At 40.3% G+C, this 23,909-nt stretch overlaps 2 protein-coding genes across 7 annotated transcripts in view; both read right to left on the bottom strand.

Moving 5' to 3' along the window:
- VGLL4 (vestigial like family member 4) overlaps nucleotides 1-11,409 on the bottom strand; it is a 92,405-nt gene extending 80,996 nt beyond the window's left edge. The window contains exons 1-2 of the mRNA XM_083796598.1: nucleotides 11,354-11,409; nucleotides 3,782-3,858 (exon numbers count right to left, since the gene is read on the bottom strand). Coding sequence (XP_083652724.1) covers nucleotides 3,782-3,845 — 64 coding nt within the window. The 5' untranslated portion in view covers nucleotides 3,846-3,858; nucleotides 11,354-11,409. The remainder of the gene's footprint in view (nucleotides 1-3,781; nucleotides 3,859-11,353) is intronic.
- TAMM41 (TAM41 mitochondrial translocator assembly and maintenance homolog) overlaps nucleotides 1-23,909 on the bottom strand; it is a 130,512-nt gene that overhangs the window by 80,996 nt on the left and 25,607 nt on the right. Inside the window, exons 8-9 of one of the 6 annotated variants that reach the window (XM_083796577.1) lie at nucleotides 20,301-20,354; nucleotides 3,782-3,858 (exon numbers count right to left, since the gene is read on the bottom strand). In XM_083796577.1, coding sequence (XP_083652703.1) covers nucleotides 3,803-3,858; nucleotides 20,301-20,354 — 110 coding nt within the window. In that variant the 3' untranslated portion in view covers nucleotides 3,782-3,802. Of the gene's footprint in view, nucleotides 1-3,781; nucleotides 3,859-12,919; nucleotides 19,678-20,300; nucleotides 20,355-22,823; nucleotides 23,358-23,909 lie in introns of those variants that run through there. The other 5 variants (XM_083796573.1, XM_083796578.1, XM_083796579.1 and 2 more) reach the window with 5 other exon arrangements.

Genomic DNA, 23,909 nt, shown 5'->3' with positions numbered 1-23,909 from the left:
GTCAACTTACCTTCTTTTGTTTGGCTGCAGTTTTGGTGTTTTTTTTTTTTGTTGTTTTTTTTTTTTTGTTTTGTTTTGTTTTTTTGTTTTTTTTTTTTAAGTATAGATCCACTACAACATAAGCTTAAATTATTACATCACTCTGGTAAGAGTTACAAATAGAAAATTACATTAATAATTTATTTTCTGTAATTAATCATTTCCATGAAACAGCAGTTAACCAAATGTTTCGTAAATTTTCTTTCATAACAAGTGCAGCATGATTTATACTGGGAATTGTTGAAATAACTGCCAGCATAGTTCATGAAATAAAAAAAAGAGAAAACTGCCACTGAAAGCAACATACAGTGCAAACATATCACCAAAGGTCAACCTTACTGACATTGGTGAAAAACAAAACCAAACCAAACCAAACAAAAAAAAAAACCAAAACAAACAAAAAAAAAACCAAAAACCACCACCCTCAAAGTCATATTTGTTTAAAAAAAAAAAACACACACTAACAATTCCAGGAAATCTAATAGCCATACATCACATTCATTTGTTATTTGTTTAAGTACTGGTACAGTTAAAAAGATACTTGTTTTCAACTGAGTGTAACCTACGCACACACTAAGACACTTCTACATTACTTGGCATTTCGGTGAGTGTCCCACAGAGATAAAAGAGGATACTTCATGTTAGAAAGAATTAAATTTATAAATAATGGTAATATTCCTCCTGAGAATACAGTTAGACAACCAAGAATAAAATGAGATACGTAGCAGCTTCAGGAAATAAGCCTTGCTATTAACAGGAACCTGTATGTGTACTGCTCAGGTACAGTAAATGCACTTGAAAGCTGCTGATTTATGTAAGTTAGTTTGAAGTTGAGGTTGAGATAGAATTAAAGTGTATCAGGGTGCTGAAGTTTATAATTTGTCTGCAAGAGGATCAATGTCTTGTATACAAATAGTACTAACACTTTCAGGAAAAGAAGTGGCTAAATTAGTGATATGCATGAATAAGAGCACTAACAACTTAAGCTAGCTTTATATCTTACGTAGGAGCAGACATAGTTTAACTTCATAAACATTTTATACACGTTATATACAGCATATACTTCCTTCCTCATACTACATGACAGAATTGTTAAGGTCACGTTCATTTTTATTTTAAAAGCTTTAATATTAAAATACTTTGAAGAGGAATAATTTTAAGTGATTATAGTTAAAATGGATGATATATTAATTGCTTAAATTGATCTTGAGGTGACAGATTAGCTGTTTTTAAGCCACTGTATGTGGCTTAGATGAGCCAAATCATCCTTACGAGGAGATTTATTGTTTCACTGGAACCTAACCACTATTTTCTTCATAGTACTTTAATGTCAGAAAAGTGTATGGCTTCATTTCCTTCTGGTCCCCATTGGAAAAAAAAAAAAAGGTAAAATTTCAAATATGAAATGTGCAAAGGGCATCAGGAATTATCTGGTAGATAAATTTCTATTCCAGAACAAAAATAAAAGACCCCAGGTAAGACAGAAATGTTCCAGAAGCTTAAAGTATCTGAAATCCTTATTCAAAAGTCAGGAAGCAGGAAAGTTCACATTATCATTGTCAATGTCAAGAAGAACCTGTTGTTTTTGTCATTCCTGTCACTGTCCATCCCCATCTCTGCAATGAATGAACAATAAAATGACCTGGATAGTATTACCTAAATACAATCAACATCACTGAAATAATTGAATAGCTTGTTCAGACACCAAGTATCTAAGAATAACGTGATTTAAGGAGGAAAAACAAAACAAAACAAAAATGACTGGAGTACAGGTCATGACTGGAATATGAGGAAATCCACAGAATTCCATTTGTTACATAAAGTCAGCGTGGGATATACAAGTCCAGAGACGAACCACTGCTAAAGCTTCAGGAGCAGCCTGCCATGCGCTTTACTGGAAAGCTCAAGGATAATTGCTAAACTTAAGACTAAGGCTAATTGCAGCCTGTTAGTATCCATTCGGCAACACCACAGAGGGAACTGCACTTGCTGGTGCAGTTTCCAAAAAAATGCAATACAAAAAAGTACAGGTTCAGAGCCTGGTCTACGCTCCTCAGATCTTCCTTTTCACAGCTTTACATACAATAGCGTGCTTGGTGTGCAGCACACTCAGCAACAGGACAAACTTAGAGACAGTATAAGTTAGAAGCTGCAGAGTGGCATAAATCTAATTAAGTCTAAGTGGTAAAACTAAAGGAATGTAAATTAGAACCAGATACATATCAGCTTCCTCACATGCGAGCTGCACTGAATGAGACTTCCTTTGGATTCTCTAAACACAGCCCAACATTCCTACCCTATGGAACTCAGAATCAAAATCAAACTAGAGTCTCAGGCAGTGTATATATATGTATATATATATAAATATATAAATGTAGTCAAAAGAAAATAAACTAAGCTTTTGCCCTTTGAGTAAACATGCAAGTTAATTTACAAGAGAAATCCCCAGGCCAAAATCAGTTATAACAATTTCCTTGAGGACTTTCACTGCTGTTCTTTTTACCAGTAATAGTCAACAACTGTAGCATTCAACTAAATCATCCCATTACAGAGGGATCAGTACAAACTTAGTCCTTATCTAGCAGTAAGGTGAACATGAAAGAGCAACAAAAGCAATATTCATTATAAAGCTAAGAGACAGTAACGCAGAAGTATTAAACTTTCATTTTGCAAACTTCTTCAACAGTGAGCTACTGTTATCTTGACTATTTGAACATACACAAAAAATGTGGGACTTGATCTCCAAATACACAGTGTTTGTTTCGTATTTCAATGACTTTAATATGTTGATTAGCAGCAGCAGTAAATCAATTACTTAATTCAACATTCAAAACCTTCACTTTTCAAAAAATACATGCAGAATAAAAAAGCAAAGACTAAAGGTAGAAAAGCAGAAGTCATCTTAAAAGGCAACTTTATGCACAGAAGCTACACACACACACACACAAAGTGCAGTTTAAAATCCAGAAAACCATTTTTCTAATTAGCATCTATTTAGGTTGATAACCATGATGCACACATTACTCAGAAAAAAAAAAAAAGGAAAGAAAAAGTTATTATTACCACGCCATTCTACACAGTAGCACTGCAATTTGGCAGAAGCGAAAACATTCTTCTAACATCGGCTAACCCATCTTAGACGTTTTTTGTGAATGGTAAAGAGAAGTAAAAATATTACCCAAATGACTGGCAATGTGATACTCTGTAGCTGCAACTGACATCATTTACAGTGTTAACATCCTGTACTAATCTTTTACTAGCACTGAAGGGAAAATGAAGTGCTCATTACTAATTGTAACTGTCTACCTCTAAGTTTTCATGAGCTGGAAAGGAATCTTTGCCCATCCATCCATGCACACCTAGTTACATGCTCTTAAAAGGCAACAGGCCTACCTGATGTAAAACGCCTCCTTAGTTTGACAGTGACTCCAGTACAAGTTTTTGTCTGCTAACAATCCAAAAGTAATTGGGAAAAGAAGGGCACCTTTCTGTGGATTGCTAAGTACATTTTAAAAAATAACAGAAACAATTGTCTTGCATCTTGCACACTAACCAATTTAAATGCAATTTATTATTTTTTTTTTCACCTTAAGACGACGACCTTAAGAGCTTCTGAAGACATTTTCCTATGTCTTAGACTCAGCAAACTGGAAAGATGGGTAAAGCCAGCAACTAGACTGATGCACAGTACAAACATAAAGCATCTGGATCCAACAAACAGAGAACCAAGTTTCAGACTTACGTTTCTCGTCATCAGCATGTACTAGAGATGCCGCTCTTGATAAAACGTCCAACGGAGTCTCCATTCCTCTCTGGATCCTGGAAAATTCAGAAAGGAAGTCTTGAATTTTACAATGTTTTAATAGTACACAGCTAGTTGGTCATTAAATTACAAATGCTAAAAATCCTATCATCTTGCCCGCAAGTACTACAGGGTCATCTTGCTTTACACACTTCTTTTGCATTGAAACATCTGAGTATTAAAAAAAATTATTTGTTTCTCCTGTTTGTTTTGTTTGTTGTTTTTCCCCTTTGGTAATCTTTTCTTCTGCTCTTTGCAAAGAGTAAACTTAGAGGTTCATTACCAAACCATACTAGGCAGTATGCCACTCATTCACAGAGTACACACGTTAGGTATTACAGAAGGAAGACGAAACAAAAAACAAGAGCATGACAGCAGGGAGAATCAAAACCCCAGTTTTCTGCTGTTGTCATATTACAACAGCACAGGATTTGTTAAAACCAAGTCACTGCTGAAAACAAGGAAACAAACATTAGCTTTCCCACCAACTACTCATCCTAAACAAACCAGAAGACCAAGTTCTCATATACTTGACTGAAACTGACAACCACTGCTCATGTATATTGCAAACAGTGTTATCTGCTATATATTTTAAGGGTTATTTTTCCTTCTCACATGCCTTCCTTCAATCCAAATAGCTACTTGAGACAATATCCAAAGGCGCAACTCATCTGAAGAAGACAGCTGGTCTGATTCCCCACAGCAGCACAAGACTACTTTAGACCTACAATCTTCAATAAACACGCACTCCATATTCTCCCATGTCCAAAGCAGAATCATCCAAAGATTTATTAAGTCATTAAGAGATTTTCTTACTCATGGATCAAGCACTCATCTATACGGCACAGACTGAAAACCGTAACTCCTGTAGTTATCATCACACCTCATTAGTTGCTTGTCCGTGTTTTTCTCCTACAACTCATAATTGCCATACAGGAAAAATTAACCCCATCCCAAAACGATGTACCCTTCAGGAATATAGCAAGCAACATTCTCTCAAAATACAATAAAATAAAATAATAATAATTGTATTATAGCTTACATAAACCTGTAAAAGTTTCACATATACAGCTTAAAAACTAAAAAGAAGCTCCAGTGTAAGAAGATATGAAAATGAAAGTAAGGAAGAGAATAGCACGTTGTCAAGATGCTTGCATTGAAAGGCCAACAACTTATAACTGTTTTTAAATAAAGCAACAGCATAGACAGAACTGGTAAGAAAACAGAGGAAGAGAGAAAATCCAAGATTGCTAACAATTTTTCGCGTTTTTTTTTTTTCTAAAAAAGTTGCATGCTATTCTGTCATAAGAACTGTTTACTGTAAGTTACTTTCCAGTGTGACTTAAAAAAAAATACTAGTAGCAACTCCAGAAATCTCAAAACTTATATAGATTTAACAAGCACGTGCTTGGGTAGCAATTTCCTTGACTTTGCACGATGAATAATAAATATTAAACCTCACTGTTCTCCCTCCCTCTGCCTAAATAATGTCAAAGACTTTAAAATTCAACGAAGATTGTAAAGCATAAGAGAAAGGATTTTTAAGTATATTTAATTTTCCATATTTTTTTTTAAAAGATTTAAATCCAGTCTTGTTACTGCAGGACTGAACGAGGAGAGGAGATATATTTGCAATAACTAAATATAGCACTCAAGGATAAAGACACACGTTCTCCCTCCCTGTCAGAATCAGCTTTTGCTCAAGAACAGTATTTTAATCAAACTGATAAAGATTAACTTTTTTTTTTTTTTTAAGACTGTATAGGTGGGCAACAGGTTTTAGAAAATAAGATCTTAGGCTCTTTTTTTCTGTCTTCATTAAATATTTCTTTTTGTCATATTCAGCCTCTCTTTCTTCCAAACCAAACGGTGTCCCCTACAGAAGGCTTCCTCATTCCACTCCGACGCCCTAGACCATGATGCTTGGTTCTCTTCTGATTTTTGTTTTATTGGCATTTAAAAGAGCACCACTTTACTTCTCTCGGAGTGTTGATTGGGTCAGTGTTGACTGACCCTCTCACACAAACTCTTCTGCCACAGTAAAAGCTCAGCTGGAACCAAGGACTGCAGTACTTGGGATCAGAAGAGGCGGCGACACTGAACTAACCGACGGCTACCCATGACTTAGCACTAACCAGCCTCGTCCTCTGTTTCACGGTACTTCAAAGCTTTTTGGACAACTCTTTAGAAAAACCTCTCTTGATAAAGAACAATGCAAAGGATATTATGATCTGCCTCTTACTGAAAACAAATTGCTGTTCCCCTCAAGTCTGCCAGTAATATCCAAATAATGGGAGCAGCAGATGCCCAGTCCCTTTCCGGAACATGCTCCTAGTAAGAGAATTAGCTGGTGACAGAGGTTCACGTTGACAGAAGGAAACAGGAACCAAGTCTTAATTCTATTCAGGAAATTAGACACTTGTAAAACAATTTCAGTAAAATTGGCCTCAATGTAGTTTTGTAGCTTTGCATATTCTTGAAGCTTACATCATAGGAGAGCTGCAGAAGTGTTTTGCTAGCAGTTAATGTCTTGTGAAGGATGCTGTGTCCATTCAGCAGCTTCTTGAAAGAGATGCTGCTAATACAGAGATCTGCAAATCCCAGGGTGTGATTCCACATATGCTGCACTTTTTCAAACATGCTGCACACATTTACAGTTATAAAAATTACCTTCGAGGAGCAATAAACTCCCAGGTTATTTTTCAAACGATATGAAATAACCCTCTATCCCTAAATTAAGCTAACAAGTCAGGAATAGCAGCTCAGAAAGGAAACAAGGGTTGCCTACAAGAATGAGAGGAGGAATCTTCTGAAGATAGTTCAAAGCTTAAAATTCTCATTTCATCTCGGCAAGGACAGCAACCGCTGCAGCTACTCCAAGGCAGCCTTCAGAGAACAGCCCAGCCATCCTCATAAGGAGTCACACTTCGAAACTGAATGAAGATTTCAATTTCCAGGGTTCTGATGAAAAACCAGTAAAAAGCAGACCTCTGATAAGTCAGTTAATTCTGTGTTACACCAAAATTTGTCTATGTTGTAGAAACAGACTTAAACCAAATCTAAAGTTATAAATGAAAGTATCCCATAAAAAAAAAACAAACAAAAACCTTTAGCCTATGTGCAAGTATTGCTCTACACCCAGGCCTCAAAAGGGAGAACAAATTACTAACGAAACGTAGGTACACAAATTTAACTTCCTCTGGCTAGGCTCGATCTAAACACGATGGAAACAGTCTTCCAGGTCTCCTACTTGATACAAACTCTTAACTCCTCGATTTAAAGCAATACGAACCAAAAGCACTTTTTCAAGAGTTTAAGATAATTTTATCTACGGTAATTTCAGATATTAGTTTAATATCTTAGCACTCTTACTTATCAATTGCTGCTCCCACTCAGTATTTCCCTAGTCTGCCATTTCACCTGCACGGCACCAGGGAAACATTCGGAAACGCAGTAAACACGCAGAATGTTAAAATGCATTTAAGAGACTGTCTGAACCGCAAATGAATTACTAAACATCCCAATGACACTGATCCCCTAGCAGGTTTTTATGCAGCATCTGCACTTCAAGAACATAACACCCTTCAGTTTAATGAAACAACGCATTTTCCCCCTTCTCTTCAAACTCCTGCAAATGCCATGCATGTGTGGAGTACTCTCAGCTTAGCAAATACCTCACAGTTAACATTTTTGAAGACTATAGCAACAGAGAAATTAGAGCTTTTGAAAATGAACCGTTAAGTGTTTTCATGAATTTACAGAGCACCTTCTGAGCATCAGGGAAAGCTCACAGGGAAAGTCCTAAACTTGCTTATTTGAAGCTTAAGTAAACAGGCAGCGGAGAAACTGACACCAAAGATTAACTGCAGACTGGACAACGAGACATTCATTCAATCCCATGTAAACTATTATTCACAGTGGGGTACGCCAGGAAAGAGTTCAAATAAGAGATGAATTTTATATTTGATTAAAGGAAAAGGGAATAACGAAGGAATAGAAAAGAGAAATACGCAAGGTAATATTTGCAGCAGTAATCAGCATGGAACTACGATGGCTTTTGTCTAGAAGGAATCTTAACTAGGAACCAACGTAACGAGGCAGATAACAGAAAAAAGGGATACGTTGATGAGAACAAAGACATGCTGGGCAGATGAAAAAGTCAGGAGCATTTAGACATAGTTTGGACGTGAAGATTTAAAGAGAAGTCACCGTCACAAGGATAGCTGGATCACAGGTCTGACTGACACACAGAACAGCAGCACAGCCAACGGCTATTGCAAACAAGCTAATGAGAAACGTCTGAAAGCAGACACTACTACGAGGTCTCCCCTGAACTTGCTGAGTGTGAACTACAGATAGACATCTACACGATGCCAAGGAGAGAGAAAGACTGAACCTTTCGGTGATGTGGAGAAAAGTCTGGCATTTGAATTCATATGTCTGGTGAAATTACACAGATAAGGTTGGAGGGAGAGAAGTGGATTAATAAGCAAAGCCCATTGTAACAACAAAAATGTGAGACAAGAATGACAGGAGACTCAAGAAACTATCAAGAGCGAGGACGAAAGTGAAGTAAGCGTAGATAAACAGAAGCATAGGGAAAACAAGATTAACTGAAGAGCACTAACAGCTAGTCAAAGCACCTGACTTCTGGGAAGATGCAGGCAAAGTACGTACTAGTCAGATGTCATACCCCAAAGTCACTAAAGAGAGGTGTTTCAGTTCATTTCAATGGAACAAAGCAAAAGTGAAGAGGGAATCCAGACACAACTTACCAGAACAATTAGTAAGGCTGCAGAGGAAAGGAATATAAAGTAAAAATCTGATGCAAACCAAGTCAAGAGCGTTTTTGTGCTGTAAATGAAAAAAATGCTAAGCACACCGTATTCAATGTACGTCCTCAAAAGCTGCAACATGTTTAAATTCCTTCAACTGCACCTACATCACAGCCTCTATTTGTGGATACATAAATCCTGTGTTGAGATAGATACCCATATGAAACATTAACCGTTAAGTGTTCAGTTCAGATTGTGATAACCACGTAGCACTGATCACCCTTCTGCATTTATGACAGACAGGCTTTCATAGTGAGTTCAGGCTACTTGGCCAATGGAACCATCAAAATACTACCTTTTTTTTTTTTTTATATATAAAGCCTTTCCTCAGTACCTTGTTTTTTTACCGTGCTTGTTTTATATGTGAAAAGTGTGTTTGAACAGGCAAGCCTCCAAACAGAAACAACTTAATGATTTGACTTATCACATATAAAAATAAAGCTTAAAGCAAACCTTTGGCATTTAACCTTGTGTTTTTGTTTTCTGCTGCATAAATCCTCTTTAACAAGGAAACATTCTAAAAAGACAGCTCTTAGCAACAGTACTTGAAGAAAAATCTAGCAAAAGTAAGAATTTAAAGGTGGAAAAGTCTAACCTGACCATGTCTTGCTTCGAAAAGATCATTCAGTCCATCATGTAATAATTTCTGATGCAAAAACAGTATGCAACATCTAAATATAATAAAAGGACCTGAAGAGAAACTACCTTTTACAATAGAAAACGTAGCTGAGAACAAATCAACCTTCTCAGTGTCTCTAAATTGTGTTAGCTACCAAAGTTATACATATTTAAACAAGAATTTCCTGTTGCTTTAAAATATGCTTCTTCAGTTAACACACCCAAAAGGTCTATACCAACTATTTTCTACCATGTCTTAGCTACCAGCCATATTTTATACCACTAGACTGTCAGATCCACACCTTTCAGCACCAGTTCTGGGTGCTCACCACTTGCAGAACTAGCCTAATTCCTACACGAAGGTGGGTGTAAAAGCGAGGTGGCAGCGCTCACGGGGCCGAGTCCTTCCCAAGCAGAGGTAAGGTGTGCTAGCAGCACAGCATCCTACGCCGGACCACCCGGCCCCATTCCCCACAGCGCAGTGGGGGTACTGGTGGTTCTGCAGCAAGGGTTTCAGCCCAGAGGTTTGCTTCAAAAAAACAAACAAACAAACAAAAAAACTAAAACCAAAATAAACAACAATGCAAATGTACAGCACAGACACTGCCAAGTTCTACCAGGAGTCTAACAGACCAGATCTGTCTTTTATGTATGATTTAAGGCAGTTTTTGAAAACACAGCCTGACCCCAAATATCAGGATTGTAACTGCTGTATCAACCAGAAGAAACAGAAATGTAAGGGATTTAAGCAAAGCACAGTCTACATCAGAAATATGTGTAACTATTTCTCACAAGTAGGCAGATGGGAAAAACACAAAGAACAAGAATTCTGTAGAAAAGCCCTAAAAATATTATGTATGAAGGTAGGAAGAGAAGATTACCGCCAGATTTTACAGTTCTAGATCTACGGGTTCTTAATATCACCATCTGCAATGAGAATGTTACTCCCTACCTGCAGCTTGTTCCCCTGTGAGGAACGTTCCTTAAACAACTGCCTAAACTCTACGAAAATCTAATCAGAAAAGTTATGCTCCAGGAGGAACCCTGCAGCTCTAGATCAGTTGTTTGTCTTTGGTTTAATTAAAAAATCCCTTTTAATTAAAAAATCCCCATCCTTTCTTATTCCTGATTATCCTGCAGAGCAACAGAGTGAAAGTGAGCTGGCTTCACAGCTTCTCTGTCAGTAGAAATGGCTGTTAGACTCCCATTCACTGCACTTGCAGAAAAGAGGTGCACTGGTGTCACGTGCTGTCAGTTTGACTCAGAAACTTAATTACTTCTGATTACATCTGGGAAACACAAACCCAGCTTGACTGCAGAGACTGAAATTGCACTGCTAAAGACTAAAACATATACGTATGTACAAATGGAACATGCTAGATGCAGAATCCAAAGCTTTAACAGCCCCCTTGGGGCTCGTTCTCGAAGATTTTCGCCACGGGACCCCTTCCTGCTGGTGGGACGCCAGACGCTTGCTCCACGAGCGCAACCCGCTCTGCTGAGGCCAAGGTGTAAGATGGCAGTCCTAGCGCTCCCTCACCGGCCCTGCCGCTCCCAAACGAGCTCCCCGCCGGGACCAGGGCCCGGCACGCTTCCCCCCAGCCACCTTCAGCATCTTCCCCGCAACCTGCGCGGCGGCCGCTCTCGAGCGGGGCTCTGCGGCTCCCCAGGCCGGCCCGAGGCGAGCGGCCCCGCGCCGGGGGAACGCCCGGGCCCGCGGCAGGACCCAGCCGCCCCCGGCCGGGGACCAGGCCCGTGCTAGCCGCGGCCCCCCGGGGCAGCCCGACGCCTCGCCTCGCCTCTCCTCCTCCCCGCCCGGCCGCCGAGGCGGCAGCGCCGCGACCGCTCCTAAAAAGCCCCGCGGCGGCGGCTGGGGCTGAGGCGGCTCCGCCAACGGTCGCGGCGCGCAGGGCCCGGGGGTGACCCGGCTGCTCCGCCGCGGGGCCCCGGCCCTGCCCCGGGGAAAGCCCCGCGGCGCGGGGAGCGGGACGGGGCTTCCCCTCCCCGCCCGTCAGCGCCCCGGGGGCACCTGCCCGGCTCCGTTCGCCCCCTCACTCACCAGTGTGCTCCCGGCCGGGCGGCTGCGGCGAGCGGCGGCGGCGACAGCGTGGCTGCGGGGCGGCCGGCGAGCGGCTCGCTGCAGCGGCCGGGCCGGGCCGGGCCGGGCCGGGGAGCGGGCGGGGGCGGCGGGCAGCGCCTTCACTGCCCGCCCGGGGCCGGGGCGGCGGGGCCGGGAGCGGAGCGGAGCGGGCGCGGCGAGCCCCGGCGCCGCTGGCCCCGGCGCCGCTCGCTGCACGGGCCCGGGGAGGAATCCCAGGAACGATGGAATCCTGCTCCTAGCAGGTGGGGACGGCGGGGCGGCCCCATTGGCCGCGGCGGGCTATGAGCTCAGCATAATTAGGGTAATGAGCCGTGACGTCACGGCCTCGCAGGTAGGCAGAGCGCGGCGCGGAGGAAGCGGGAGCCGCGCCGAGGCTGGCCCCGCCCGCAGCGCCGCCGCCACGGGGGGGGAGGAGGAGGGACCGGGACGGGACGGGACGGGACGGGACGGGGCAGCGGCGCCCTCCCCTCCCCTCCCCTCCGGGCCCGGCCCCGCAGCTCCCGCAGGCGGCGCTGGGCAGCGCGGGGGCACCGGGCCGGGCCCCGGGGGAAGCGCGGAGGGAAGGGGCAGGGCCGTGGAAGTAAAGCGCGAGGAGAGCCGCGGGGGAACAGGAGGCGGCAGGGAGCGGCGAGAAGGCGGCTCCTCAGCGGCTGCGGGCTCCCAGCCGCACCCTCACAGAGCTTTTCGAAAGCTAAGGGAAAAGAACAAAAAGTTCCTCTTAAGAACAAATCGGTTTTAAGAAGAGGATTATACCACAGGAGTTTGGAATTAAAATGCATTATCATTTTATCATGGCCTAATAGCCACAGAGATAAATAAAACACAATGAAAAGCCAGGTCTTCAGCTCCTATGGTAACACTACGAGTAGGGTTGAGGATGACGGAGGTTGGGTCCCCATGTTTGATATGAAGATGTTAGGGCTGAAGAAGTCCAGCCCGAGTAACAGAGGCCCTCGAGGCTGGGTAACTGCGCGAGGCAGCAGCACGCTCAGACCCAGCACTGCCTGGGCACCACCCAGCCTCTGCCCTTCCCAGCGACCTGCGGCACTGTTCATTCCTAACTCCAAATTTTCAAGACTGAAGCAGTTTAGGAGCACAGCACACTAAATATTTTTGCCTGTTTTCAGTCATTTCATGAAATTAAGCAAACAGACTCGTACAGGATCAAAGCGAGCATAACCTTTTCACGCTAATTAAGATCTTGCATGATAAAACAACAACTAAGAGATAAGAAAGTCCCCAGAAGATATTCTACCAGAGCCATGCAGGCTACAGGTGAAATCCCGACCACTTGCCTTCTGACCCAACCATAGTTTTTGCGGGAGCAAGACACTGCAGTATCTCCACATAATACCAAGGTGCTCTGAAGAAGCTGGCAGTGCTGTTTTCTGCAGCAGGCCTTTTAGCTTGCACGAGTTGCAGGGAGGGAGGAGGTATGGAAAAGCACCGTACTCCTGCTGTGTTGCCCATTGTGAACGTCAGCCATCCTCCAAAGTATTAGGTCCATGAACGCTAGATTCTCACCTTCACAATGCCGGAAGGAACTGAGGTTTCTTCACATGGCTCTTACAGCCCATGGCAAAGGGAGAGGCAAGGACAAATCAACCCAAGCCCACTCCAGGACCCCAGCTGCAGAGTTGTGGTGGGACCTGAGAAGAACACAGGAGAGCAGAAATACAAAACGTCTCTATACAATCCTGTTCGTGCTATCTTACTCAGCTCCTCCTCCCTTCTCTCAGCGTGACAAACACTTGTGCTAATACATGCATAACTATATAAATGGCAGCACAGCTGTACTTCTTCACTGAAGGAAAAAAGTACTAAGACGCACCAAAGTTTATTTTAGATCCTGAAACTGGGATTTATGTCTGAAGGAGTGGAGGGAGCACAGCTCCCACATTTACACAACGAGGCAGCCAAAGCAGAAGGCCAGCCAAGCGGTGTGGGGAGGCTGCATGGAGGGGAACAGGCAGAGGTGAATCCCCACACCGTGTCTCGATTCCCTGAAGGATTCAGAATCCATGACAGGTCGTCTGTGCTCTCCAGTTCTAATTTTAAAATTTATCAAAATCATGCAAGAATAACTGATATTGAAGTATTTTCATATCCTTGCAAGGACAGGTCATGCAATCTCAGGGCCATCCAAAGGCAGCCAGAAATGCATTCCAAACGCTAAATGAAATCCAGACTCAGACTCAACACACTTAGTGTATCTAACAGAATGGCTTCAGTTGCTAAAAAAGTGAAAGGCAAAATGCCTAACAATATCATCATAAACATTATTTTATACATTTCTTAAACTCTTAATCTACTGTATTTATAACAATATAGGGAAACATTTATAGTGTTTTTATTTTTTTTTTAAGTTGATATTTTATTAATGGACTGGAAAATATTTTCTTTACCAGGAAGAACAAGAGTTTTATGATCTAATTTCTGGAAAAATGGTACTCAAGATAGCAATGTGAAAATTATTAGAGAAAACACTAAACAAGAAAAACACTTTGAAGTAGGGAAAACAAAACCACAGGCACTGAGCAAAGATCTGAAATAGACATTAAGTATCACGAGGATGAATTGCTGTAGACTAATTACAAACCTTTTTAATATGTATCTTCAAGAAAAAAGTTTGCTGCTCCTGTTTACAACTGCTGGAGGGAAAGAGGTAGGCAGGGTTTCTTTGTTTAAAGAGACAGGGCTCCTGGGATGAGGAGCAGCATTAAAAAGTAGAGGTCAAAACAGCTTTTGATCCTTTGGAAATGCTATTACAGCTCCCAGCAAAAGTTTTAGAATGGGATGGATAACTATTAAACCTCTAAGAAGTCTGAGCTTTCTGGGAAAGATGACCCTACGCATTTCCATACAAACACTGCTAGTATAGATGGGTTCCACACTGAAGGTAAGCATCAGCATTTGTTGGGGGGGGGGGAAAAAAAGCAAATTGTCAAATGCTGTAAAATCACCAAAAAAAATCTTAACAGCTATCAAGCCATAAAAAAACCTTGTTGAAGCTGCTGAACGCAACACATGCTAATGCTTAGCCAAGCTGTTTAAAAGGCAAATTCACAGATTAGTAAATCAAAAACAATCTCGTTTGATGAACCATATTTTGGCTTGCTTGGGTGTTACAATTTGTTTTTCATTTTGCACATACTTTACAAGTGAATGATATCAAAGGCTCTTTGCTGACTCAGATGCCAACAAAAAAACATACTTTGCTGAAACCAAAACTGACCGAGATAGCTGCGGGTTTGCACCTGAACTAAAACAAAAAGACTTCAGTCCAAATTTAGGCAGCCAGGTAGAGAGCGTAAGGTGTGACTCAAATCCTCAAACAGGCTCCAGTTGAACAAACACCTGTTCCACATGTCTATTTAATCACTGAAAAGTGATAACTGGGGGGGGAGAGAATGTGAAGTTCCAGCAAAATGATACCCAGTACTCTTTCTCTACTCCATGAAGTATAACCAATGGAAGACTTACCATTGCCTGACAGAGCCAGGACAGCGACCAAGGACTGCAAGCTGCCAGCTGAGGTGTGATACTATGGCACATCTGCAGGCTGGGAAGAACCAGCAGCCACGAATACAGAACTGATTCCAAAGCTATGAATGCGCATTCCAGCATGGCAGTGTCCCCTAGGCTTCCTGCTGTGGAGGACACTTATCAACCAAGGATTTGCTACGCAGAACTTGTGTAACATCTCACGGGCCCTGAGCCCGCCGCACATAGAATCAGCTCCGTTTCACAGAAAACACACACACATTTCGTGAGCAACACCACCTGCTAGCTAATTTCTAGGTACATTTTGAGAACTTTCTTTGAGCGGTTACATTGTTAAGTATCTTAAGAGTTTATTATTATTATTTTATTTTAAGATCAAGTATGGAAAGAACCTGAAATCAGAGTGGGGAAAAAAAGAAAGTATTACATCAAGCCTAGTTGCAGTCAATAGGGAGATTTGATGTTCTAGTTCTGCAGACCTTACTCTGCCAATAATCTTGTAATTATTATTGAGATTAAGCCTGACATCTGTTCCATGACCAACTAAGAAAATATTTCCACTATAACAACAGTTGGTCAAAAATGCCTTGGGCAAGCATCTCCCTACACATGGACCGCAGCAGCAATATGCCCTACTATTGTGAACAACATCCGTGTCAACTAGATAGGGACACTCAATGTGGAATGAGGCTCAGACCTGTTTTGCTACTCTATTTTCAAGTGATTTCAGCTCTTAAGACTAGCAGCAGGGGGCACATGTTGCGTTGCATCAATTACCAGTACAACTCTAAAGGTACAAAGAGATGGTGCTTTTTTCTTTAGATGTCCACAGAATGCAGTAATTTTCCAGCTGGTATTAACTCTATGTGAAAGAGGAATTACCTTCATTCTTCCAGTTTCTTGCTGCAATTTCAGTTTTTTTGTTGTTGTTGCCTTTTTTTTCCTCCTTCAAACAGCAGCAATACAGATACTTTTGTAACAACACGAAAAGACACGAAGTTATCTTAAGTCCGAAGAGAAATGTAAGATATATTAATAGAAACTATGTAGAAAGATGATTAAGTTTGTGCCACAAAGCACACGCTTCTTGTAAAGCTGTAACAAAACATTATACAGAGAGATATATATTGCAGGCTTAATAAAGTATGTCATTACTTCAAAACATCTGCCAGTACAGTTACAATGCATAGCTCCATCTATTCACATCTTTTAATAAAATGTTAATTTTACAAATGAAAATAGCTTTTAAAATCATCCCAAAATACATTTATCAAAAACAAATTACATAGCCTCACAAGCAAACATTTTTTTCTTCACCGCTAATACTGCTAAACTGAATCTAAAACTCTTCCCTGTAGAAGTCTGGATTTGTTTGCACTGCACCTCAAAGCTACCTTACATAAAAACACACCCAGATCCAAAACAATGTACCATGTAAGTCACTTTAAATTTTTTTGAAGATAGTTTATTATTTCATTAAACCATAATGTGTTCAATAGCAGTAATTCCAGACAGACAAGTTGATCCAAACTGTAAGTTGATGGAGTTGGTTATTTATTACCTGCTTCAAGACAAAGCTTGCCCTCTTCATAATTGTCTGCCCCGTCATCCAAGGGAAGATTAAAAGAGACAGTATAATTTCAGCTGGAGCAGGGTCATAACAGCAGCATAATCTTCAAGCAAACAGTAAGATACTTTCAGAGATGAACAGAAATACGAGCACCTCTAACTCCTGTTTCAGAACATTTAACCACAGGTACTTTTGTGTGCTTTGTTCTAGAGAAGAGGAAGATTCTACCCTATAGTGATTCCCATAAGGTGAAGGAAGACGAGATAGCTAGGCAGAAATAGGAGTGTCATATTAACAAATTAAAGCACCCTTCAGAATTAACCTACTAGTTTTAATTTGTAAAGGTTTATTGTTAAAGTTCATTAACACCAATAAAATGACCACAACTGCAATATTTTGAGTGACAAACTGAGCATAAAAGAAAGTTCAGCGTAATCAGTGATGCACAGATGTAGTTAAATATTCAGAATAATCCATTGCATATTTTTCCCGATTCTACTCCTCTTCTTGTGCAGAGAACACATTCATGCAATAGATTTACCTTCCTACTAGGTTTCTGCCCTAACTTTCACATAGGAAGGAAGAAATTTTAGTGTAACTGAGATCATTAAAATAATGAACAGGTTGCATTTCATGATTAGATGCAAAATTACTTTAAGAGTTTGCCTACTAACTCACTGTAAACTACATAATTCACATATATTACAAAACTGTAAGAAAAAGTTATTTAGTCACTGGGATTGTTTCTAAACCAGACACCAGTAGTAAGTCAATGGACAAAAGTAAAATGCCTGCCTAAATGAACATCAAAAGACTGTGTCTGTCTAAAGCTCTTTTGACCCCACCTACCCTGAAAAATATCAGCTCGAAATACTTTACGGAATCACACCTGAGGAGTCAAGTTTAGTCACATTTGTTGGATGAGACTTCCTGCGCCAACTTTCATACTGTTGCTCTGTGCCAACCTTATAGTCTACTGTCTGGTCTTGGTGATTACTGAGGACTTGAAATTCTTATTGACCAGCAAATTCTAGACTAAGATCACTTAACCCATCAGAGCAATTAGGCTTTCTCTTCAGGCTTACAGATGTGCCCTTATCACTGTGATTTCAGTGCAGCTTCCTGAAGGGTGCAGGTGACCTCAGCACAGCTCTCTGGGCTTACCAGGGACAGGGCTGGCAGGGTACCACTTGGGCAGCTGTGCTGCCAAGTGGAACATCAGACATTGTTTTTATTTTAGCCATACACTCAGGAAAATAGAAGGGCATGGGATCCTAGTTTTTGTTTGTTTTTATTGTTTTTCAAAATGGTTTACACTCATTTTCAAATTGCAAAGATTCCTGCTGAAATTACTTTAAAAAAAAGCTAGGCAAGGAACACAGATGAATTATTTAAACAATTAAACCAAGAATGCACGGTCAGAGCTAGCCATGAGTGTGCAGAACATGCAAAGTCTCCTAATTTAGGATGTATACCTCAATGCCAGACTTGAGAGGCAATGAAAGGAAAGAGATAGTCAAGACTTCAGTACGAAAATAGTTCGGTTTTAAAAGGCCTTGCCTCAGACTGTAATGCCAAAGCACTGCAACAAGGTCATGAGACAAACACTGGTAGGCTGCTTTACTCAGCTCTTCCCCCAATGCTGCACCACTTCTCAAGGCATTCAAAGAAGCTACTAACTTCTTGGCTCTCATTCGTCTTTACAGGGAGTGAGCCAGACACTTCATCACTGCATAAAAGCAAGATAATTTGAGGATGGCAACATTAAGGAAAAAAACTACACACACACACACACACATAATGCCTTCTTCTCATGTTTCACTACTAATTTTAAAATAGGAGATTTGGAGAAACTTTGGCAGGAGGCAGAGATTAAAAAAATCCACTCTGTGGGAACACAAGCTTTCAAATTTACCAAGTATACCATAGAGCTAGAAAGACTCCACGTGAGAGAAGTAATAAAAATGAATTCAATACAGCTAAAATAAGACATTCAACTAAACTATTTACTTAGCTTGTTTAATAGAATAGATGTCTTAAACATCAGGCTCAGGTCTTTCAAAGAAGGCCTCATGATACAGCAAAGGTACATGAAGCTACCAGAAGATAGCGTTATATCCAAATTATTTATTTATATATTTTTTAAGACAATCCCTTATGGTTGCAACTGCTAACAATCAAATTCTATTCAAATTTAAAAGCAGGAAGAACCCTCTAAAACCATTACATTTGCACAAAGTTTCAAACATCAGAGTATTGGTCTTTGCAGCTGCATGACATTCATTTTCTCAGAACATGCTTGATTGTCAAAATAGTTACCCACCATGGATAAAAAGGTTTTGGTGGAATGCTGGATTCTGAAGGTAAAAATGACACCTACGTTCTTAGACTAGTCTTAAACATGTAATAAATACATGTTTTCATATGAACAGTTTCAGAACGTATAGTCTGAAGCTTCATGGTCATATACTAAAACTTGTGAAATTAGACACATTAAAAAACTGATAAAGTCTAAATAAGATGTTAAAATATGCAGGAGTAAAATGCTTACAGCCTCTTTCCTAAAGTAGTCATTAAGTTCAGGATCAGTTAACAACAGTCTCTAGATAAAAATCTAAAGCACACAGGTAAATAAGGTCACTTGACACTCTGCTTTCATAAAATTTTGCAGAGAGCAGCTGTTTACTCAAACCAAAAAACATACTAGAAAATAACTACACAAAGGTAATGTCTCTCCCTCCTGGGGTACATAATACAAAGGCAATTGTCTACACATTCAGAATATACGTTCAGCAGAAGTGACCTTGAAAATGAAGAATGTTTTGTCCTCTGTGAACACCTTACCCATTAAAAACCATCAGACACACACACTGACCTGACATTCTGACCTTCAAAGCATATTTCAATTTCAATTCTATTTTTAAATTAATTGCTGGGAAAAGGCATGAGTCACAACCCTGGTTGGATCCCCCCCTACTGGATACTCACCAAGTGCTATGTTTGTTCTAAAGTTTCCCAAGGCGGAACAGGCTCTAGCATTACCTCCTCAATCACTTTAAAAAAAACATGGACCTTACAGTTCAGTTCCCTAAGCCACACAGGAATACCGCGTGGAGTACGACACAAGCATATCTCCCCAGCTTGGCAGAGACATTGGTTCCAAATGTTTGTTCTGATGAAAGCAGTGGGATACTGTAAGAGTCCAGCTCTGTAACAGAAACGAGTCACACCTGTTCAGCTGCGTGCTACCTAGAGGCACCTCCTTTATGATAAGGTTGCAGCTGTTGCACTCCATCTGCTAGTCACATTCACTCACACTCAAGGTGAACCAAATCTAAAGAGAAATCACACTGAAGCACAGGTGAGAAATACCATCTCCACGGTTAAAACAAAGTCAGGTGCATTCGGTATAGCTGGTATTTGAAGGGTCATACAGCCAGCCACCTGGAGGAACTCACCAGTCAAATACTTGGAAAATGGGGAAACACACACATGATAAAGAACACACCTTGCAAGCATTGATGGAGGAAGTTATCTTGTGTAGCACTGCCAGTTTTATGCACTCCCCAGGTCTTAACTTTAGGAACAGCCAAACCTCTTAATGCTAGTCAAATGGGTTGCTTACAACTACAGGCAAGTTAATAAAGGAACTCAACATCAAGATTAAAGACTGTAAGCAGAAGTAGAAACCAAAATCTCTGGATTACGTATGCAGTCAATCTTTGATTTATCCTGTGTCATGTAGTTTACTCCTTCTGAAGCATGAGATAGAGTTATACCTCACTGGCACTGTTGACCTCAGAGTCAGCTAGGCCAGCAGTGCCAACTCACCTTTGGTAATCCTTCGTACTTTGATTGGGTCCAGGCTCTTCATTACAAAGAATCCTTTTAAAAAAATCAAGACATCCTTGGTTACCTTTAATGAAAGCACTGCTACACAGAAAGAAAGGGGATGGAGATGAAACAATATCCACAGTGGAATGGCCAAAACAGAAAAGAGGGATGTCTGAAGAACTGAATAAAAGTCTTGTGAATTAAATCAAGAAGAGAAACAATAAAACAATAAAGCAGTATGAAAATAGAGCAGGAAGGTATAAACAGGAAAGTTACAAATGGAATGAAAAGCTAATGTGACTATTTTTTGTGGAAGAACAAACACACTTCACTGCGACAAAGAGTCAGTACCATTCTCATGTATTAACTTCCCGTGCAACAATCACTAGTTATTTTAGTGGATTACAGCTGCACGACCATAAGAAATCATTTCCACATACTGTTGGGGAACTTCAAAAGCAACTAGCATGTCTGAAATCAATCTCTCTTCTCTTAAAAGTTTTACATAGCAAAACGTTGTAACAACTGCATAAAGTATTTTATATTAACAATAGAGAGGAGTTCAGACTGTACACTGCTCTAGGCTATGATTCATTCATGGCTCTCTGCCAAAAAAATAAATACATTCAAGACCAATGGCCTCAAGGGGAAAGGTAGGCCACTTTTTAAAAAGCACGGAGATAAATGATTTACAGAACAGAATACAGTTTAAGATTTCAGCCTATATGGATGATGAGGAAGAACTTTAAGTCTCACAAAGATTTACTGCACAGACTTGAATACTGGCAGTGTATCAACAGATGGAGTAAACTAGGAACTATTAAACTGGGATTTGCAAAACTCTCTCCAAAGAGCATGAAATGACCAATTATATTGCTGCACACAAAGAAAGTTCACAAAGCCAAATCAAGATAGGCAGTGGGTATTTCATCCCGGTAAGACAAACACGGCCAGCTCGGATTACAGGCAAGCTCTGCAGTAAAGTAACACCTGTACAGTGAAAGACCAATCCGCCAGCAGTGCAACAAACAGTGTAAAGGTTGCGAGGGTCTGATGCTGTACAGCATCTGTTGCACATAATGTTTAATTAACTGCTGAATGGCAAGCAGCGCATTCCTCACTTTTCTAAGAGAACACTATTTCTTGTTTAAATGCCCTTGCTTAGCTAGCAAGGTTCTGAATCAAGATAGCTGTTGCACTACAGCAGCTGAGGTCAACTCATCCTCACCTATCAGACTGACCTGTAATTGACTTTGAATGTTCTGAACCACCATTTCAGTAGCAGGCACCTTCTGAAACACCGTAACAACTTTTAAATTCATCTTATATTCAAAACCTAATATTTAATTGTATTGTAATTCATCTTATATTCAAAGCATAATATTTAATTGTATTGTGGATGGTTTTAAAGGAAAGCTGTTCTCTTAAATGCTTCCATGGAATTTTTTAAACAATGAAATGCTGTTACAACTCCACATTTAGCTGCTGCTCATCCTCAAACTTAGCAGTGAGAAAATTAACAGTGTTTAAGAAGCACTGAGCCTCTTAGGATGCAAGATACCCTCATAGGATTTTCTATTTAAAGCTCAGGGTACCTTAGAGAGGTATGCACCTATCTTGATAAACAACAAACAGCCACAACCTCAAGGTAACGAGTAAAAGCCACTTAAGTGTACAAGCTGTTAAAATTCAGCCTTCACACTGCAGCCATATCCCAAAGGGTTCAGGAACATCCAGCTGTACTGATACATCACACGGATTTTTAATTTTTTTTTACTTCTGTAGGTTCAAGTATGTTTCTGTAAAGTCTCAAAAAGGAAATTAAATACCTATTTAGCAATGGCAGGTATGTATGCATTTTAAGTCAAGCATGTGACTAAATGCTCTGCTAGTAAGAATTCTCAACCAGATGTTGGGCAATCTTATGACACACGATCTCTCTCAACCAGTGCTTGAAGCAATTATAATTTATGAGTTAGTGGTTTCACATCCTGTGGTACTGTTTTTTAACCAGGTTTTAAAAAGCCCCATCCTTGCATTCTCATGGAGAAAAAGAAAAAAAAACAGTCAGGAAGGTTTTGTCCAATGATAATACTTCCCAATATGGCCCGTGATGTAAAACTTCATGAAATTGTACCATTACAGAAGGAAGGAATGAGCATGTTAAAGGTAAAAGCATCTAGTTTTGTCACTGACAGCTTTTGAATTTGGTCATATTGCTTATTCATTCTGTGGGCCAGTTTCTGCTTTAATTGTGCACTACAGATGCTCCTTTGTTTTTTCTTTCACTTTGTTCATTTCTGTACTGCACCTAGGAAAGCTCAGATCCTCGATGGAACGAGAATTACAAAAACGCAATAGTTACATTTGCGGTTACAGACAAAGAGGAGATAAATGAGACAAAATTTTGAACACCGTTTTAGTTTTTAGCCTTAATTATCTGGTCAGGTATCCAGTACATGGAATAATTTTCTAACAATCCAGTGTGCAGCAACAAGCATTTTTAAAAACAAAATCAACTTGTGTTTTTCTACTTTCAATATTTATTTTCCAAAGGTCAACTACAAGAACAGAATTCACACACACACAGAAAAATATAAATTTCACTAAAAAGTTCTCATTGAGTTTGTCAAAAACAAATCCTTTTTAGAGGCTAAGCAGGAGTTGACACATTATATGCTGTCAATTTCAGTTTTCAATTTATTTATTTTTTGTATCTTAAGACTTCCAGTAGATTATTCCCCCTCACTCCTCCTCAAAATAAATAAATAGAATTGGTCTGTTGTCCATGCTTCTGCCCATATGCAACTTACTCCAGAGTACTTCATTTGGGACAAAAAATAAAAGTTGTTACCTCATTAGATGTCTCTATCCAGCAGTTCTGACGGCATTGCCCTTCTTACCTGGTAGCTACTTCATTCAAAAAGCCTTGACTCCCTCCTGAATTCTCTCTCATGCTGTTCCTCTGTCCAAAAGCCTTGTATCTGTCAGGGTGTGTTTCTAACACTGGGATCAGCACTCTCTGTTCTTACGAATTTTCCACTGAACATACACCTAAGTAAGTCAATATCTGATTTCAGGTTTCCTTTTACTAGAGCTGAAATGTATGAAAACATTTGACTATTTCACGTTGTCCCTGCATGTGAATTTAATTTTAAGGTGGATATGGTATATTTTGTATAAAACATTTCTAGATGGTCCAAAAAGGAACCTCATCGTGCAAACAAAAAAACCTAGCCAAAACCCAAGGTTAATTTAATATAAGCAGTGGCTTAAATTCCAAAGATCCATTTCATGTAATTCTTTTTCAAATCTAGGACTTCGGCTTCTTACTAACAAGAACATAGAATTCTAGTACCATATATACATTTTCTAGTTTAAGTCACTTCTGGAGAACAGAGCACCATCAGGACAGTCAGACTCCTAATACCAGAAAATGGACATGTGAGGGGATTGGTCTAACAAAGTCTAGATCCACCATCAGCTAACAAGCAGTGAAATGTTACAAATCGGTCTATGACTTTAGAAAGTTACTATTTAACATCAGTATTCTTTTCCAAGAAAATAAAATCAGACAAATTTATTTCCTGACTATATTCAACTTTT

Source organism: Anser anser (assembly GCF_964211835.1).
Source record: "Anser anser genome assembly, chromosome: 12".
NCBI lineage: Eukaryota > Metazoa > Chordata > Aves > Anseriformes > Anatidae > Anser > Anser anser.
This window is presented reverse-complemented; position numbering and strand designations above follow the sequence as displayed.